Source organism: Oncorhynchus mykiss, chromosome 11 (assembly GCF_057628025.1).
Source record: "Oncorhynchus mykiss isolate SJ-2025 chromosome 11, ASM5762802v1, whole genome shotgun sequence".
In the NCBI taxonomy this organism is placed as follows: Eukaryota; Metazoa; Chordata; class Actinopteri; order Salmoniformes; family Salmonidae; genus Oncorhynchus; species Oncorhynchus mykiss.
The window spans coordinates 1,131,680-1,152,909 of NC_143032.1; the positions used below are offsets into that span (position 1 = coordinate 1,131,680).

Genomic DNA, 21,230 nt, shown 5'->3' on the forward strand with positions numbered 1-21,230 from the left:
CTAATCTCAAGTATTCAGCCCCTTGGATTTTGTTGTTAAAATTGGATTGGAATGGATTTGATTTATTGTTCTACACAAAATACATTTCTACAAATTAATAAAAACAAATAACAAAAATCATTGCATAAAAATTCACCTCCTTTGTTTAAGCAAACCTAAATGAGTTCAGGAGTAAATTGTTGCTTAACAAATTATAGGTTACCTGTACTGTATGAAATAGTAGGGTTTGACATGATTCCTGATTGACTACCCCTTCCTCTGTCCCCCATACATACGAAAGGTCCCTCGGTCAACTATTGAATTTCAAGCACAGATTAAACTACAAAGACCAGGGAGCTTTTTTGAAAGTCTCATTGCCACCCAGACACAACAAGTGTACAGTCTTCCTTCTGAATGGAGGGCAGGAAGGATAATACCATGAGACCCTTGGTGAGTTTAAAATAGCTACAGAGTGTAATGGCTGTGACAGGAGATAACCGAGGACAGCTCAACAACTCCAAAACAAGCATCCTGTATCTAACAAGGCACTGAAGTAAAACTTTCTTTTAAACACGGCAAAATGAATAAACATTTTGGCATAAATGCTAAGTCTTATGTTTGGGGCAAAGCCAACATGTCACTGAGTAACTGCCTCGTCCTAACCTGACACACCAGGCTACATAAAACTGGAGTGCCTTACCAAGATGACATCGCATGTTGCTGAGTGGCCTAGTTACAGTTTAGAGACTTAAATCTGCTTGAAAATATGTAGACTTTTGCACAATTGAGGTGTGGAAAGCTCCCAGGGGGAAGTTCAGACCAGAGCACATCGCTGTGTTGGCTTTTTAAACACTTTCCTGTCTACGGAGTGACCTCAGCGCCACGGTTGGTGCCGTTTGAGATGGAGGACGGCCTTATTTCTATTACAGCATATTGGATGACTGTTATTCATATTTCCTTCACCCAGTTCAATGTATCATCGATATGTTTAGGCCACGACATGATACTCTAATGTGACCTATAGCCATCATGAGGTTGCTACAACAGACTTAGAATGAAAGTTTACAATGCAGGTGAAAAGGTTGAGAGAATAATTTGAGTAATCAAGGTGACAGCCAGTGAGAACATTAAATACGGCCGTACACCCTCTTGCCTGCCTCTAGCGTGTAATCATTTGTTCTGTTTTGCTAATAAAACAAGAGTTTCTATTGGACAAATTCAGGTAGGTCCCTCCCCATTTCGTGCCATTTGCTTACGAAACGTTTTGTAACAGAATCGTCAGAATTAAACACCCGCCCAGTTTACCTTCATTTTATTCTTGATAGAAATAACGCCATTCATTGTCATTTATAATCAATCATTTATTTAACTAGGGAAGTCAGTTAAGAACAAATTCTTATTTTCAATGACGGCCTGGGAACAGTGGGGTTAACTGCATTGTTCTGGGGGCAGAACGACAGATTTGTACCTTGTCAGCTCGGGGGTTTGAACTTGCTCTAACCACGAGGCTACCCTGCCGCTAGGTAAAATGAGTAAGCTGTTTGGAGATAGCCTACATATAGTAACTGGTCTAGATTATTTTTCCTGGAGACAAATGTGAAACCAGTCCTATAGAGGCCAAATTAAAATCATATCAACAGTGAAATAGACTATAAATAGCTGTTATGCCCTAATAACTTGCAGGGATTGACATTTGAAGACCCAATCTGTAGGCCTTTAAATGGCCAAACCTGATTTATTCTCTTTAGAATGTGTATCGTGTTAAATATGAGCCACTATCGGGAGCCACCGTCAGTAATACCCACATGCAGTTCTAACTTTCACTCTAGTTTCCTACATTTAGCACCATTCCCCTTCCTTCCTCGGTCGTCTTGTCGTTGTTCCAGGGTGACATTAGGCTAACGGTGTCTATTAGAGTCCTTATGGAACTCGGACGTAGCAGTTTAAACCTGCCGCACGGTTCATCACAGCTCCATGTTTAGTTCATACGACTACTGTCCACATTTTCCCACCTTCCAATATTTTATGGATTGAACTTGAATACGCCGACTTTCAGGATGAATCATAACACTATTTTTGATTCAATAATATATTTAATACGTAAAGGCTCACCAAACCTGATTAGAATGATTCACTTTCGTAACATCGGCAAGAAATAACCCACAAAAATCTACGAGTTGGTGCTGAAAGAGATCAATATATTTAGATGCTTAATTTCATCGATCCATAATATTCTCTCTTTTGTCTGTAGACAAAATTCAAATTTTAAAAAGGTACAGCATATTTAAAGGGATGGCTTTCGATAAATGTACTGAAAACACTGTTGAATGTGAACTTCACAACAAAGGAAATAATTGGTTAGCCAGCAAGTGGGAGGTTTGTCAGTGATTGAATGATATTTATTCATTGAGGGCATGGTAGCCACACCTGTAGAGCGCAATACATGCTTGGTAAGTCTGAATACCAACTGAGAAGTGCAAAAGGCATTTCCTCAGTCTGAATTGGCCCCTTAGATACCAACCCAAGAAGACTCACAGCTGTAATCGCTGCCAAAATGTGATTCTAACATGTATTGACTCAGAGGGTTGAATACTTATCTCAATCAAGGTTTATATGGGTGGGTCTAATCCTGGTTGGTTAAAACCACATTCCAGCCATTGTCTATTCTACAAGTTACCACAGGCTAAATCTATGACGTTAAAATGTCTATTTACTCTGAGCAATCCACTCTCTCATCAGCCCAACCAGGCAACTTATAAACTTGATCTCCACTCTAAAAAGCATCTAGACATTATCAAATTTCTTTTAGATTAACAATTGGTTTTCAACAGTGGAGATTTGTAATAACCTTTTTGTAATAACCCACATTTTTAAAAAAAATATACAATATTGAAATTGGATCTCCAGCTGTTAATGAACATGTCGGGACAAACAGGCAGCTTCTCTCAGCCAGTCGAAATCATGACTCAGCATCATTTTTATGGATCTATACAAACGAAATGTCAACAGAAAAACAGTAACTGTAGCTCGTTTGCTGTCATTCCAGCTTCAGTTTGGGGGGAGGGAGGGGAAGAGAGAGAGAGAGAGAGAACCAGCCTGCGTTCCATGCCAGGAGAAATCATTAGCTCATTGTTATGGAGGTATCCCGAAAGAGTCACTAGAAAACAGCTTAAACCCCAGCTACTGTGCTGTTATTCTGGCTTCACTGTTTGACATGCCTGTGTTAGCCAAATAGCAAGCAAGGGATAAGATCATTGCCAGCCATCATGGCAATGGAACATTTAGAACGAACGACTGGGTCTCGTCCATAGATACAGAATAAAAGGACAACGACTGGGTCTCGTCCATAGATACAGAACAAAAGGACAACGACTGGGTCGCGTCCATAGACACAGAACAACAAGGACAACGACTGGGTCTCGTCCATAGATACAGAACAACAAGGACAACGACTGGGTCTCGTCCATAGACACAGAACAAAAGGACAACGACTGGGTCTCGTCCATAGACACAGAACAACAAGGACAATGACTGGTTCTCGTCCCTAGACACAGAACAAAAGGACAACGACTGGTTCGCGTCCCTAGACACAGAACAAAAGGACAACGACTGGGTCTCGTCCCTAGACACAGAACAAAAGGACAACGACTGGGTCTCGTCCATAGACACAGAACAAAAGGACAACGACTGGGTCGCGTCCATAGACACAGAACAACAAGGACAACGACTGGGTCGCGTCCATAGACACAGAATAAAAGGACAACGACTGGGTCGCGTCCCTAGACACAGAATAAAAGGACAACGACTGGGTCGCGTTCCTAGACACAGAATAAAAGGACAACGACTGGGTCTCGTCCATAGACACAGAACAAAAGGACAACGACTGGGTCGCGTTCCTAGACACAGAATAAAAGGACAACGACTGGGTCGCGTTCCTAGACACAGAATAAAAGGACAACGACTGGGTCTCGTCCATAGACACAGAACAAAAGGACAACGACTGGGTCTCGTCCCTAGACACAGAATAAAAGGACAACGACTGGGTCTCGTCCCTAGACACAGAACAAAAGGACAACGACTGGGTCGCGTCCCTAGACACAGAATAAAAGGACAACGACTGGGTCGCGTCCATAGATACAGAACAACAAGGACAACGACTGGGTCTCGTTCCTAGATACAGAACAACAAGGACAACGACTGGGTCTCATCCCTAGACACAGAACAAAAGGACAACTGGGTCGCGTCCCTAGACACAGAACAAAAGGACAACGACTGGGTCGCGTCCCTAGACACAGAACAACAAGGACAACGACTGGGTCTCGTCCCTAGACACAGAACAAAAGGACAACGACTGGGTCGCGTCCATAGACACAGAACAAAAGGACAACGACTGGGTCGCGTCCCTCGAAACAGAACAACAAGGACAACGACTGGGTCTCGTCCCTAGACACAGAATAAAAGGACAACGACTGGGTCGCGTCCCTAGACACAGAACAACAAGGACAACGACTGGGTCGCGTCCATAGACACAGAACAACAAGGACAACGACTGGGTCGCGTCCCTAGACACAGAACAAAAGGACAACGACTGGGTCTCGTCCCTAGACACAGAACAAAAGGACAACGACTGGGTCTCGTCCCTAGACACAGAACAAAAGGACAACGACTGGGTCTCGTCCCTAGACACAGAACAAAAGGACAACGACTGGTTCTCGTCCCTAGACACAGAACAAAAGGACAATGACTGGGTCGCGTCCATAGACACAGAACAAAAGGACAACGACTGGGTCTCGTCCCTAGACACAGAACAAAAGGACAACGACTGGGTCGCGTCCCTAGACACAGAATAAAAGGACAACGACTGGGTCGCGTCCCTAGACACAGAACAAAAGGACAACGACTGGGTCGCGTCTCTGGCAACCCGAACCGATAGAATGACCAACCAGCCGGCTTGGGTAGCAACCCTAGATTTGCGTCGGGACTATATCTCGTGGAAGGATGAAACTGTATGAGTAAATTCATCAAAGTAATGTTTATGAAAATATGTTAATAACCCGTATAAAAGTGATAATGCCCTGGGAGCTGGTGTTCACCTCGGGCCTAACACCCGCGCCAATATAACCTCCAAACATCGGCTTCATCACTTGAATATTACAGCTTCATGTATTACTTAAGAAGAAGAAAAGATCCCGTTTCCAAGGGGGTGAATAACGTATATATTGTAGATAGGACAATAGTGCATAGTGTTCAAAATGGCTCAATCACTGAGATTTCCAGTGTGAAGGAATCCTTAGCTACAGCAGTGGGCTCTGGACCTCATGATCCAAGGAGAACAGAAATTGTTAAATCAGGAAATTCATTCAAATTAGATTTAACATATTGAGAATCGATCGCTTGTAATTTTCCATAGGGAATTCCCCAATTTTAGACACTAAAGTGGAACGGAACCCTAATGCAATAGGATACACTGTACGTATGGAGACGATCAGAGACAGGGATCCTCCAGTTCAGAAGTAGAGACGGTCGGAGATGGCGGCCGGTAGGTGTGTCATCACCTGCATCCTGATCCACCAGTGAGGCTCCATGGGGTTATAGCGCGTGAACGGGCGGCGTGACGTGATGGCGTCGGTGATGTCATCTAGGACGGGCTGGACATCTTTCTGTCCGATGCTACAGTATGACCTCATCAGAGCCATGTGTTTGTCGAAGTGGGCGTGGCCATAGTCCTCCTGGACACCAGGGGGCGCCTCGCGCCACAGTTTATCAGCAGTGGTCGCCACAATGTCCCGGGTCAGGATGCCCGTTGCCACAATGAAGTTCCCCGGCTCGATGACGGAGACCTTGACCCCCCAGGCCTTCATCTCATAACGTAGACAGTCGGAGAACGCTTCCACGCCATATTTAGATACGCAGTATGGAGAACGCAGGGCATTGCCCATCCGCCCATACATACTGGCCAGGTTGACCACACGACCTGCAACACAGTGGCATTAGGTTATTACGTAGATCAATACCTATTTAACAACACAGTGGCATTAGGTTATTACATAGATCAATATCTATTTAACACAGTGATTTAGAACACATTAAAAAAGGTAGATTAATCGATGCACAAAGTAAACAGCAATCGATTTCTGAAACACAGAAAAGTATTGCATCACTCTCATATGAATATCTGAGGTGCTGCTGGTGACAACAACATAACGCTGAGTCTACCTTTTCACTTTTTATTTCTAGAAGAAAAGCAGTATGAACCCAAGCTCTGAGCCTGTTAGTAAATGCTCCAGTGGCATGCCTCTACAGTCCAACTAGCCTCAAAACCACATCTTAAAAACATTCTTCAGGAGCTTTACAGAGCAGCGACTGATTGACCAAAGCGCTAGTCAGTTGGTCACTAATTTTCTACCAGCTCAATGCAGTACATTACATTCCACACAAACAACATTATGCCTAAACAGAGCCCCCGTACCACCACCGCAGCCTAAACAGAGCCCCCGTACCACCGCGGCCCAAACAGAGCCCCCGTACCACCACCGCAGCCTAAACAGAGCCCCCGTACCACCACCGAAACAGAGCCCCCGTACCACCACCACCGCAGCCTAAACAGAGCCCCCGTACCACCACCACCGCAGCCTAAACAGAGCCCCCGTACCACCACCACCACCTAAACAGAGCCCCCGTACCACCACCACCACCTAAACAGAGCCCCCGTACCACCACCACCACCTAAACAGAGCCCCCGTACCACCACCACCACCTAAACAGAGCCCCCGTACCACCACCGCAGCCTAAACAGAGCCCCCGTACCACCACCGCAGCCTAAACAGAGCCCCCGTACCACCACCGCCGCAGCCTAAACAGAGCCCCCGTACCACCACCACCGCAGCCTACGGGGGCTCTGTTTAGGTGGTGGTGGTGGTACGGTGCGGAGCCCCCGTACCACCACCACCGCAGCCTAAACAGAGCCCCCGTACCACCACCGCAGCCTAAACAGAGCCCCCGTACCACCACCGCAGCCTACGGGGGCTCTGTTTAGGTGGTGGTGGTGGTACGGTGCGGAGCCCCCGTACCACCACCACCGCAGCCTAAACAGAGCCCCCGTACCACCACCACCGCAGCCTAAACAGAGCCCCCGTACCACCACCACCACTACCGTACCACCACCACCTAAACAGAGCCCCCGTACCACCACCACCACCACCTAAACAGAGCCCCCGTACCACCACCACCTAAACAGAGCCCCCGTACCACCACCACCTTAAGCTTGGTGACAAGCATGGAGGGGACAATGGGTGTTTAACACTGAGCTGTAGTCAATGAACAGCATTCTCACATAGGTATTCCTCTTATCTAGATGGGTGAGCACAGTGTGGAGTGCAATAGATGGATCGGGTGGGGTGGTATGAAAATTGGAGTGTGTCTAGGGTTTCTGGGATGGTGGAGTTAATGTGAGCCATGACCAGCCTGTCAAAGCACTTCATGACTACAGATGTGAGTGCTACAGGGCGGTAGTTATTTAGTACTTGTGTCTGAAGCAGTTGTGTGTGGCTGACCTTTGGCCCTACGGATGAGGGGCAGGAGGGCCTTGGTGACCCTGATAACCCCCCACAGGTTGACCTCTGACACCTGTCGGTACGTCTCCATGGTCGTAAACTCCACCTCTCCAAACGTAGACACACCTGCGTTGTTCAGCACCGCCCACAGACCTGATCAGGGGAATAGAGAAGGTTATGACTTGGTCTCCTTCAGTGTCTCCATTGACACATTTTCTTCTTGATTTAACATAGTCACAGCCTGAATTCAGCATTTACACACAATACCCCATAACGACAAAGTGAAAACATGTTTAGAAATGTATGCAAATTTACTGAAAATGAAATACAGAAAATCGAATTTACATACAGTACCAGTCAAAAGTTTGGACACACCCACTCATTCCAGGGTTTTTCTTTATTTTTACTATTTCATTCATTGTAGAATAATAGTGAAGATATTAAACTATGGAATCATGTAGTAACCAACAACAAAAAAAAAGTTAAACAAATCAAAATATATTTTAGATTCTTCAAAGTAGCCACCCTTTGCCTTGACAGCTTTGCACACTCCTGGCACTCTCTCAAGCGTTATGAGCAATGCTTTTCCAACAGTCTTGAATGAGTTCCCACATATGCTGAGCACTTGTTGGCTAATTTTCCTTCACTCTGCGGTCCTACTCATCCCAAACCAAGTGACAACTGACAAGCCCTTAACCAACTGTGCAGTTCAAGAAGCATTAAGAAAATATTTACCAAATAAACTAAAGTAAAAAAATAAAAGAGGCTCTATATAGTGGGGGTACCAGTAGAGTCAATGTGGAGGCTATATACTGGGGGTACCAGTACAATGTGGAGGCTATATACTGGGGGTACCAGTAGAGTCAATGTGGAGGCTATACACTGGGGGTACCAGTACAGAGTCAATGTGGAGGCTATATACAGGAGGTACCAGTACAGAGTCAATGTGGAGGCTATATACAGGAGGTACCAGTACAGAGTCAATGTGGAGGCTATATACAGGAGGTACCAGTACAGAGTCAATGTGGAGGCTATATACAGGGGGTACCGGTACAGAGTCAATGTGGAGGCTATATACTGGGGGTACCGGTACAGAGTCAATGTGGAGGCTATATACAGGGGTACCGGTAGAGTCAATGTGGAGGCTATATACTGGGGGTACCAGTAGAGTCAATGTGGAGGCTATATACTGGGGGTACCAGTAGAGTCAATGTGGACGCTATATACTGGGGGTACCGGTACAGAGTCAATGTGGAGGCTATATACAGGGGGTACCAGTAGAGTCAATGTGGAGGCTATATACTGGGGGTACCAGTAGAGTCAATGTGGAGGCTATATACTGGGGGTACCAGTAGAGTCAATGTGGACGCTATATACTGGGGGTACCGGTACAGAGTCAATGTGGACGCTATATACAGGGGGTACCAGTACAGAGTCAATGTGGAGGCTATATACAGGGGGTACCGGTACAGAGTCAATGTGGAGGCTATATACAGGGGGTACCGGTACAGAGTCAATGTGGAGGCTATATACAGGGTGTTACGGTACAGAGTCAATGTGGACGCTATATACAGGGGGTACCGGTACAGAGTCAATGTGGACGCTATATACAGGGGGTACCGGTACAGAGTCAATGTGGAGGCTATATACAGGGGGTACCGGTACAGAGTCAATGTGGAGGCTATATTCAGGGGGTACCGGTACAGAGTCAATGTGGAGGCTATATACTGGGGGTACCGGTACAGAGTCAATGTGGAGGCTATATTCAGGGGGTACCGGTACAGAGTCAATGTGCGGGGGTTAGTTGAGGTAATTTTTACATGTAGGATGCCTGTCAGGATGATCTCGATGGTGCAGTTGTAGAACATTTTGAGGATCTGGGGACCCAAATCTTTTCAGTCTCCTGAGGGGGAATGATTCCATAGTTGATGTCTTCACTATTATTCTACAATGTAGAAAATAGTAAAAATGAAGAAAAACCCTTGAATGAGTAGGTGTGTCCAAACTTTTGACTGGTACTGTAAGTATTCACACCCCCTTGCCATGACACCCCAAATTGACCCCAGATGAATCCTGTTTCCATTGTTCATCCTTGAGATGTCACTACAACTTGGAGTCCACCTGAGGTAAATTCGATAGATTGGATGTGATTTTGGGGAAAAAAACACACCTGTCTAGATGGGTGAGGTTTTTTATTTTGAATTCAGGCTGTAACAAAATATTGAATATGTAAAGGGGTATGACTACTTTCTGAATGCACTGCATCTGCTTTCACTGTCATGCAGATAATCATTCACTATACCCAATAATTCAGATCAAAAATCAGCATATTTATTCTAGATAATGTAGAAAGAGTTCTGCATGATGCCGTTCATGTTCCTGTTTATGGTATGATGTCTGGCAGAGAGACAGACTGGTGTTCTGTACCTCTCGGTGAGTCGTCCAGGTGTGTGTTGACGTAGTCCACAGCTCTGTTCACCTGCTCCTCACTGCAGACATCCAGCTGAACCACCTTCATCCGATCTGACTGCATCTCCTCCAGCTCCTTGGACCCTTCCCCACCCTTATCCTGGAAAGGAAAGGCATCAAATCAGAAGAACTCCAAAACTGTCTGACGATAGTCAATGGCTCTCTGAACATTTCAACAATCAGCACCAACTCAGACTACTGCGCCAGCCTATTATTTCACAGACAGAAATCCTACTTTCCATTTCCTTAGCATCTTCTGCATTACCTTGAACAGACAGTTTACCTAGACAAACTAATAACATTACCTTGAACAGACAGTTTACCTGGACATAAACTAATAACATTACCTTGAACAGACAGTTTACCTGGACATAAACAAATAACATTACCTTGAACAGACAGTTTACCTGGACATAAACTAATAACATTACCTTGAACAGACAGTTTACCTGGACATAAACAAATAACATTACCTTGAACAAACAGTTTACCTGGACATAAACTAATAACATTACCTTGAACAGACAGTTTACCTGGATATACACAGTACCTTGAACAGACAGTTTACCTGGACATAAACTAATAACATTACCTTGAACAGACATCCAGCGAAGACAGTGAAGCCCAGTTTGTGGAGGTGCTTAGCCGTGGCATGACCAAAACCACTGTCACAGCCTGTGATGAATACTGCCTTTCCCTTTACCTGCAACATGGACAAACTAATATTACCCAACACAAAGTGTCATTTTAAAGGGTTTGAATAGATGGAAAGGCAAGCTGAGAAACTGCACTGCTTGGAATTGACCCATTTAATTTCAAACTATTGTGGGATACTTTTATATCTTATTATGATATGATTTAATGTCTTATCTGCTTTGTTCAACTTTAAATACGTATAGCGTAGATACAGTGTGGAATAAAATATAAAAGGCATTAGATTTTCAATGGTATACCGTACAGGTGAGATATTTTAGGCTTCTGTACCTCTATCGTTCCTCTGGGTATCCGTGGTGTCGCGACATAGAGTACAAAAATGAAATACACCCCGACTATGCACTCTGACACACTGGTCTCAGGAAAACCACAGCATTTAGCGACAGCATTCAGCAACGCTGGGAGTCCGAACCCCAGAACTACAGTCAAAAGAACCGAAAACGACACGAGTAGAGCCCCTCGAACGAAAGGAAGCGAAGCCATTTCGTTATTAACTTCTGTGCTGTTAACTTCTTCTTCGGGGTTTAACGACGGTTGGCATCCAATGTGTTGCATTACCGCCCCCAACTGGACTATAATATATATCCATTATACTGTGATACAAAATGGGAAAAATGTCAAATAAACACCATTCCAACTAACTCTACACTAATTAAAAACTCACTTCCCCATTCCACTACTTTGACCATATCTACTCCTGCACCACCAGGGCAGAAAACCACCACTCAACACACCCTGTAACTCTTCTGAAGTCAAATATTGTATGTCCAGCTACTTCTCTGCAGCTGCCACTACCTACCTATATGTTCTGTGATTTACATTCCAAGAATAGTTTCAGAAGAAAGTCTTTGTTTCTGGCCATTTTGAGCCTGTAATCAAACCCAGAAATGCTGAAGCTCCAGATACTCAACTAGTCTAAAGAAGGCCAGTTTTAATTGCTTCTTTAATCAGAACAGTTTTCAGCAGTGCTAACATAATTGTAAAACTGTTTTCTAATTATCAATTAGCCGTTTAAAATGGTAAACTTGGATTAGCTAACACAACGTGCCATTGGAACACAGGAGGGATGGTTGCTGAAAATGGGCCTCTGTACGCCTGTGTACATATTCCATAAAAAAAATCAGCTACAACACATTCCTGATTTTACTAGGCAAGTCAGTTAAGAACAAATTATTATTTACAATGATTGCCTAGGTGGGTTAACTGCCTTGTTCAGGAGCAGAACTACAGATTTTTACCTTGTTGTCTCGGGGATTCGATCTTGCAACCTTTCGGTTACTAGTCCAACACTCTAACCACTAGGCTACCCTGCTGCCCCCCCTGATCAATTTGATGTTATTTTAATGGACAAAAAAAAGTGATTTTCTTTCAAAAACAAGGACATTTCTAAGTGACCCCAAACTTTTGAACTGTAGTGTTTTTCCAGCAGCAGACTATGATCGATAATGTCAAAAGCCGCAATGAACAAACCTGCTCTGTTTTAATCATCATCATCATTTCATCATTTCTCTCAGCCAATCAGTCATGTGTGTAAGTGTCCTTCCCTATAAGGGTGTTGAAAGTTTGTCAATTTGTTTACTGTAAAATAACATTGTATCTGGTCAAATACTAAGGGTTGGTAACAGGCTGATTGGTCGGCTATTTGAGCCAGTAAAGAGGGCTTTACTATTCTATTAGGTAGGGGAATGACTTCAGCTTCCCTCCAGGCCTGAGGGGGCACACTTTCTAGTAGGTTTGGATTGAAGATATGGCAAATAGGAGATGCAATATCGTCCGCTATTATCCTCAGTAATTTTCCATCCAAGTTGTCAGACCCTGGTGGCTTGTTACAGAATTCAAAAGTACAACGCTTGTCTTTCATAATTTGGTCAGATATTCCTGGATGTGTAGTGTCAGCGTTTGTTGCTGGAATGTCATCCTTAAGTTTGTTTATCTTGCCAATGAAAAAGTAATTAAAGTAGTTTGCAATATCAGTGGGCTTTGTGATGAATGAGCCATCTGATTCAATGAATGAATTTGATTTAAAATGTAATTTAAGGTGCTCCAAAGCTTTTTACTATCATTCTTTATATGGTTTATGTTTGTTTCAGTGTAGTTTCTTCTTTAGTTTAGTCACGCTATTTTGTTAATTTGCAGTACGTTGGGCTGCCAGACTCATTTCCATACCTTTTGCCTCATTCACATGTTGAACGAGGCAAAAGGTATGGCATACAATTTTTTAAATCCTCATCAATCCAAGGGGATTTAACAGTTTTTACAGTCATTTTCTTAATGGGTGCATGCTTATTAGTAACTGAGATAAGCGTCAAGAGCAGCGTCTGTTTGCTACTCATTACACACCACAGATCATTAACATATCGTATATAGACTTGTTTATACTGTATTATTGACTGTATGTTTGTTTTTACTCCATGTGTAACTCTGTCGTTGTATGTGTCAAACTGCTTTGCTTTCTCTTGGCCAGGTCGCAATTGTAAATGAGAACTTGTTCTCAACTTGCCTACCTGGTTAAATAAAGGTGAAATAAAAAATAAAAATAAAATATGAATCACTACAAAACTTATTCTATGACCTCTTATACACTATATCAGGCCCAGCCTTTGGATCTTTGGTTTTCCTAGATATGGCTACTTACTATATTGTGATTACTAAGCCCTATGGATTTGGATACTGCTTTAAGGAACATTTCTGCAGCATTAGTAAAGATGATTTCACTTCTGTGCTGTTTGTAACTAACCTGGTAGGTTGACTGATAACCAGTGCCTGCAACCTGGTTAAAGGTTATATCAGGGCACAAGGCGAGGCCTAGATGCAGACATAGGAGGCAGATGGTAGGTCTATGCTGTCTCTAGTAGGTCTCAACTATCTCTAGTAGGTATATACTGTCTCTAGTAGGTCTGTACTGTCTCTAGTACGTCTATACTGTCTCAAGTAGGTATATACTGTCTCTAGTAGGTCTATACTGTCTCTAGTACGTCTATACTGTCTCCAGTAGGTCTCAACTATCTCTAGTAGGTATATACTGTCTCTAGTAGGTCTATACTGTCTCTAGTAGGTCTCAACTATCTCCAGTAGGTATATACTGTCTCTAGTAGGTCTATACTGTCTCTAGTAGGTCTCAACTGTCTCTAGTAGGTCTATACTGTCTCTAGTACGTCTATACTGTCTCTAGTACGTCTATACTGTCTCTAGTAGGTCTATATGTCTCTAATAGGTCTATACTGTCTCTAGTAGGTCTCAACTGTCTCTAGTAGGTCTATACTGTCTCTAGTACGTCGCAACTGTCTCTAGTAGGTCTATACTGTCTCTAGTACGTCTCAACTGTCTCTAGTAGGTCAATACTGTCTGTAGTAGGTCTATACTGTCTCTAGTACGTCTATACTGTCTCCAGTAGGTCTCAACTATCTCTAGTAGGTATATACTGTCTCTAGTAGGTCTGTACTGTCTCTAGTACGTCTATACTGTCTCTAGTACGTCTATACTGTCTCAAGTAGGTATATACTGTCTCTAGTAGGTCTATACTGTCTCTAGTACGTCTATACTGTCTCCAGTAGGTCTCAACTATCTCTAGTAGGTCTATACTGTCTAGTAGGTCTATACTGTCTCTAGTAGGTTTATACTGTCTCTAATAGGTCTATACTGTCTGTAGTAGGTCTCAACTGTCTCTAGTAGGTCTATACTGTCTCTAGTACGTCTCAACTGTCTCTAGTAGGTCTATACTGTCTGTAGTAGGTCTATACTGTCTCTAGTAGGTCCATACTGTCTCTAGTAGGTCTATACTGTCTCTAGTAGGTCTATACTGTCTCTAGTAGGTCTATACTGTCTCTAGTAGGTATATGCTGTCTCTAGTAGGTCTATACTGTCTAGTAGGTCTATACTGTCTCTAGTAGGTCTATACTGTCTCTAGTAGGTCTATACTGTCTCTAGTAGGTCTATACTGTCTTTAGTAGGTCTATACTGTCTCTCTAATATGTCTGTACGGTCTCTTCAGTAGGTCTATGCTGTCTCTCTTGTAGGTCTATACTGTCTCTAGTAAGTCAATACTGCCTTTAGTAAGTCTATACTGTCTCTGGTAGGTCTACAGTGACTCTCTAATATGTCTGTATAGTCTCTCTAGTAGGTCTATACTGTCTCTAGTAAATCTATACTGTCTCTAGTAGGTTTATGCTGTCTCTCTGGTAGGTCTCAACTGTTTCTAGTTGGTATATACTGTCTCTAGTAGGTCTATACTGTCTAGTAGGTCTATACTGTCTCTAGTAGGGCTATACTGTCTCTAGTAGGTCTATACTGTCTCTAGAAGGTCTATACTGTTTCTAGTAGGTTTATACTGTCTCCAGTAGGTCTATACTGTCTCTAGGTTTATACTGTCTCTTGGTCTTTACTGTCTCTAGTAGGTCTATACTGTCTCTAGTAGGTCTATACTGTCTCTAGAAGGTCTATACTGTCTCTAGTAGGTTTATACTGTCTCTAGTAGGTCTATACTGTCTCTAGGTTTATACTGTCTCTTGGTCTATACTGTCTCTAGTAGGTCTATACTGTCTCTAGTAAATCTATACTGTCTCTAGTAGGTTTATGCTGTCTCTCTGGTAGGTCTCAACTGTTTCTAGTTTGTATATACTGTCTCTAGTAGGTCTAAACTGTCTAGTAGGTCTATACTGTCTCTAGTAGGTTTATACTGTCTCTAGTAGGTCTATACTGTCTCTAGTAGGTCTATACTGTCTCTAGTAGGTTTATACTGTCTCTAGTAGGTCTATACTGTCTCTAGTAGGTTTATACTGTCTCTAGTAGGTCTATACTATCTCTAGTAGGTCTATACTGTCTCTAGTAGGTATATACTGTCTTTAGTAGGTCTATACTGTCTCTCTAATATGTCTGTACGGTCTCTTCAGTAGGTCTATGCTGTCTCTCTTGTAGGTCTATACTGTCTCTAGTAGGTCTATACTGTCTCTAGTAGGTCTATATGTCTCTAGTAGGTCTATACTGTCTCTACTAGGTCTATACTGTCTCTAGTAGGTCTATACTGTCTCTAGTAGGTCTATACTGTCTCTAGTAGGTTTATACGGTCTCTAGTAGGTCTATACTGTCTCTAGGTTCATACTGTCTCTTGGTCTATACTGTCTCTAGTAGGTCTATATGTCTCTAGTAGGTCTATACTGTTTCTAGTAGGTTTATACTGTCTCTAGTAGGTCTATACTGTCTCTAGTAGGTCTATACTGTCTCTAGTAGGTTTATACTGTCTCTAGTAGGTCTATACTGTCTATAGTAGGTCTATACTGTCTCTAGTAGGTCTATACTGTCTCTAGTAGGTCTATACTGTCTAGTAGGTTTATACTGTCTCTAGTAGGTCTATACTGTCTCTAGTAGGTCTACACTGTCTCTAGTAGGTCTATACTGTCTCTAGTAGGTATATACTGTCTCTAGTAGGTCTATACTGTCTCTAGTAGGTGTAGTAGGTCTATACTGTCTCTGGTAGGTCTATACTGTCTCTAGTAGGTATATACTATCTCTAGTAGGTCTATACTGTCTCTAGTAGGTCTATACTGTCTCTAGTAGGTATATACTGTCTCTAGTAGGTCTATACTGTCTCTAGTAGGTGTAGTAGGTCTATACTGTCTCTAGTAGGTCTATACTGTCTCTAGTAGGTATATACTATCTCTAGTAGGTCTATACTGTCTCTAGTAGGTTTATACTGTCTCTAGTAGGTTTATACTGTCTCTAGTAGGTCTATACTGTCTCTAGTAGGTCTAACAACATGGTAGCAGCATAAAACATGGTACAAAGGGCATGTAAGTAGAGACAACAATACATCATTCAAAACAGCCACAACTGTCAGTAAGAGTGTCCATGATTGAATCTTTCAATGAAGAGATTGTGATAAAACTGTCCAGTTTGAGTGTTTGTTGCAGCTCGTTCCAGTCGCTAGCTGTAGCGGACTGAAAAGTCGAGCAACCCAGAGATGTGTGTTCTTTGGGGACCTTTAACATAATGTGACTGGCAGAACCGATGTTGTATGTGGAGGATGAGGGCTGCAGTAGATAACTCAGATAGGGGGGAGTAAGGCCTAAGAGGGTTTTATAAGTAAGCATTAATCAGTGGGTCTTGCGACAGGTATACAGAGATGACCAGTTTACAGAGGAGTATAGTGCAGTGATGTGTCCTATAAGGAGCATTGGTGGCAAATCTGGTGGCCGAACGGTAAAGAACATCTAGCCGCTCGAGAGCACCCTTACCTGCTGATCTATAAATGATGTCTCCGAAATCTAGCATGGATAGGATGGTCATCTGAATCAAGGTTAGTTTGGCAGCTCTGGTGAAAGAGGAGCGATTACGATATAGGAAACCAAGTCTAGATTTAACTTCAGCCTGCAGATTTGATATGTGCTGAGAGAAGGACAGTGTACAGTCTAGCCATACTCCCAAGTACTTGTATGATGTGACTACCTCAAGCTCTAAACCCTCAGAGGTAGTAATCACACCGGTGGGGAGAGGGGCATTCTTCTTACCAAACCACATGACCTTTGTTTTGGAGGTGTTCAGAACAAGGTTAAGGGTTGTCATGACGTTGGCTTGTGGGTGAGGTTTATGACCTCCCCCCATAAATACCTTTCTTCCTTTCCTCTCTCTTGACTCTACAGAAGGATTCTTGAAAAGCCTTTGTTTAACATATAGAGTCCTGGAACATCAAAAGGTGGGGTGAAAGTAACCATATTTCGGTAATCCAACCAGTTGAAAATATGCGTTGGTACTTAAAGAATATTACGACAGATCAGTTGTCATCTGAGACATTAATACTAATGGATGACATAAACTATATCTTGGAAAGTCTACACATTCTAGTTATCAGATTCACATGGAATTGTTGTGCAATTTAAACGTTTAAATATTAAACTATTAGTGAAAAGATTAAATGTAATTTAGCTTCTTAATGAGAGAACGGTTTGTCATAGAGTAAACTATGCTCAACTCAGTGGCCCTGCCCATGTGAACAGACATTGGTTATAAACTATGAAACACACCCTTCTCTCCCCTCCTATATAAAGCCCTTGACGAAAATGTAACTTTCTGTTGCGAGGACATTAGGGCGACAGTCCTACGTTAAAAGGGCTCAGATAATAAGCTGTTCCAAGGACGTGTGGACTTGAGGTCCCCACGTTGAAAGGACAAAGACCACCTACAGAAGAAAGCCAACCTTAGAGAACCTAACGAAATTAGCATCGAATTTCAATGTGAAGGTCACGACCTACACACCGGAAGGATGAATTTCGATTATAACAGCCAGAATATAGCATGAGCATTAAAGTATGGCAACTTGGTATGAACTTTAAACTCTTATTCACTCCAAAAGTGATACAGACAGAGTATCCATTCTACCACTCTCCAGTTCACCACTAGACATTCCTCAGTGGACTTGCGATCCATAAAGGACAAACCGGCCTTCCATGGACGACCAATCTACCGAAGCGCAGCTCAGAGTAAATATTTATTGCATTTTCCTTTTTCAAATGGGCGGTAATTTAGAATGCATAAGATTCTGTATTTATTTAGCATAGCTTCTCCCTTTGTTACTCAGTCTTCCCGCTCTTTCACTCAAACCCAACCCCCTCTCTTTGTGTAACCAGCCGTCGTAGCTGTTCCGTCCACCAGGGACGTTTTCTTTATGACATAATTTGTAATCCATGTATGATTCATTCTGGGTATATGTAATTCTGTGTGAGGTAGTTAGGTATTTAGTAAATAAATTCAACTTGTTAGCCAGGGTTCATGAAGGTGGGGATTAAATATTGACTGCTACTGACGTAAAAGATGACAAGGTCTTTATTAAGAGATCATTCGGAAGATAACAGCTCTATAAACATTATTGTGTGGTGCCCCGACTTTCTAGTTAATTACATTAACCTGATTAGCTTAATCAGGTAATATTAGAGAAATTATTTTATAGAATAGCATGTCCTATCACTTAATCCGGCATAGCCAAAGACACGACAGGGTAGAGAAAGCTTGTTAGACACTAAGAAAGCTTTTGTAGATTATTTAACACAAAATCCAGGGAGTATAAGACTGTATCATCTGCATATAAATGGATTAGAGAGCTTCCTACCGGCTGAGCTATGTTGTTGATGTAAATTGAGAAGAGCGTGGGGCCTAGGATTGAACCTTGGGGTACTCCCTTGGTGACAGGCAGTGGCTGAGACAGCAGATTTTCTGACTTTATAGTATTCTCTCTGGTATGCAATCTGGTTTCTGCTCAGGTTATGGATGTGTCACTACAACCTTAAAGGTCCTCAATGATGTCATCATTGCCCTTGATTATAAGCAATGTTGTGCTGCTATTTTTATTGACTTGGCCAAAGCTTTTGATACGGTAGACCATTCCATTCTTGTGGGCCGGCTTAGGAATATTGGTGTCTCTGAGGGGTCTTTGGCCTGATTTGCTAACTACCTCTCTCAAAAAGTGCAGTGTATAGACATGAAGAAAGCCAGTCAGTTGATTATTGACAAGTTTTTCCAACACGTTTGATAAACAGGGCAAAATAGAAATATGCCTCTAACAATTAGGATCAGCTTGACCTCCCCTTTAAATAAAGGATGAACCGTGGCTGCCTTCCAAGCAATGGGAACCTCCCCAGAGAGGAGAGACAGGTTAAAAAGGTCAGAGATAGGCTTGGTGATGATAGGGGCTGCAACCTTAAAGAAGAAAGGGTCTAAACCATCTGACCCAGATGTTTTTAAGCAGTCAGTTTCAGGAGCTCCTTTAGCACCTCGGACTCAGTGACTGAACCACATCATCAACTTTAAGTGACGTGGGCAGCTGTGAGGTGGAGGGTTTATTCTCCAGGTCTTTAACCGTTTTCCAGAACTTCTTGGGGTTAGACCCACAGAGAGAGAACTGCTCCTTAAAGTAACTAACTTCGGCCTTCCGGATAACCCGAGTGCACTTATTTCTCATTTGCCTGAACGAGAGCCAGTCAGCCTGAGTATGTGTGTGCCGAGCCTTTTGCCAAATGGGATTCTTGAGGTGGAGTAACTCTGCAAGATCACAGTCAAACCAGGGGCTGAACCTGTTTTAATTCTCATTTTCTCTATGGGGGGCATGTTTGTTAACAATAACACTGATAATATAAAAAAAAATATCAAAAAAGAAGGTCCAAGTGTCTTCGACAGAGGGGATCAAGCTGATTCTATACCATTTTACAGAGGCCAGGTCATGAAGGAAGGCTTGCTCAGTAGTTTTTTTAGCAAGCGTCTATGACGAACCAGGACAGGACATTTCACTGAGCAGCCATTACGAACACAGACTGTAAAACAGTGATCACTAAGGTCATTACAGAAAACACCAGACTGATACCTATCAGGATTATTGTGAGGATAACATCAAGGAGAGTATCCTTCTCTGGGTGTTTGGAGTCCTTGATACCTTGTGGGATTGGTAATAATCTGTACCAGACGGGGAGACAACCAGGGCAGATGGTGAACAGAGAGGGGGGAGTGTGGTTGGGGTACCTGTACCAGACAGGGGGAGACACAGTGATAGTAGGTGTCACCGTGATAGTAGGCGTCACCGTGATAGGTGTCACACCCACTTGGGAGAAGCTTTTTTTCTGGAAGCAGATTTGTTGTAGAAAATGATCAGCAGGAGGGGGCTTCAAGGCCTCTGGATCTGGGTGGGGTAGCCTGTCATTTGTTGGGCTCAAAGGCTTCGACACCTCTCGCTTCACGTCAGTGCTAATTGAAGTTGTATCACTTTGTCCTAGCAAGCTTGGTAGCCTGATCATTCAGTCCTTATAAAGTAAAATATATAATTGTAATGTATTTTTCTTGGCTTTTGAAAGTAAAAAAATAGATTCAGACAGCATTACTCGCTCAGGTCCAGGTTGGATGGTGTTTTCAGGTTTCTGTTTGTTTGCCAGAGCATTTACTGTGTGACTTGGGAATAATAATCCTTGGGTGTAGGAAGCATTCCAGGTAATTCCATCCAAAATCAGGTTGTAGGTTTGGAGTGAAGGTTGTGTTGTTTAGGGTAGCATCCTGTATATGTCCAGGTTTGTCTAACTCTAAACATGCTGAACAATGTGGGAGCTCATCTGCTCATGACCTTTCTCTGTGCTATATTGTCTTTAGGTCTATGAATGAATGGCCAATAAGCCTTCACATGGGAATCCAATGGCTCAATAGTAATGAGGTACTCGTATCCTGATTTCTAACACGGATCTAACAGAGATATGGGGTAATTGTGACAACGTAATGTACTCATGTCCTGTACCATTGGACCTTCCTGAATGAACCCTAGCACGTTATTGTGCCAGATGAAAGACCAAGCACAACTTATTCTACCAGTAGTTTATTTAGCATGTGACAGGGGCTGTGGTACAGGCACCATGTGTCAAGTAAAAGCTGAACAGAAGGAGACCAACATGTCCCGGGGGTGTGTCAGTACCAAGAGTACAGATATGATCAAACACAAGCCCAAGAATGGAGCCTTCAGCTCAAAAGAGGGAGTGGAACAGGTTCTCAAAT

At 42.9% G+C, this 21,230-nt stretch overlaps 1 protein-coding gene across 1 annotated transcript; it reads right to left on the reverse strand.

The window, feature by feature from the left end:
- Positions 1-2,356: 2,356 nt before the first annotated feature.
- bdh1 (3-hydroxybutyrate dehydrogenase 1) lies at positions 2,357-11,270 on the reverse strand. The gene is made up of 5 exons (XM_090189217.1): positions 10,986-11,270; positions 10,594-10,704; positions 9,960-10,101; positions 7,533-7,685; positions 2,357-5,953 (listed from the first exon to the last, which is right to left on the reverse strand). Exons 1-5 carry the CDS (start codon positions 11,268-11,270, stop codon positions 5,487-5,489), a joined length of 1,158 nt encoding a protein of 385 aa, XP_090045343.1. The 3' UTR covers positions 2,357-5,486.
- Between the last annotated feature and the right edge of the window lie 9,960 nt (positions 11,271-21,230).

What these genes read in the sequence shown, in the direction of transcription:
- bdh1 (XM_090189217.1), bottom strand. Translation starts at nt 11,270, where the DNA reads ATGCAACACATTGGATGCCAACCGTCGTTAAACCCCGAAGAAGAAGTT. An exon ending in TCGCTGGATGTCTGTTCAAG is followed by an intron (nt 10,102 to 10,593) that starts GTAATGTTATTA and finishes TTTCCTTTCCAG; the next exon opens with GATAAGGGTGGGGAAGGGTC. An exon ending in CCTGGACGACTCACCGAGAG is followed by an intron (nt 7,686 to 9,959) that starts GTACAGAACACC and finishes TCCCCTGATCAG; the next exon opens with GTCTGTGGGCGGTGCTGAAC.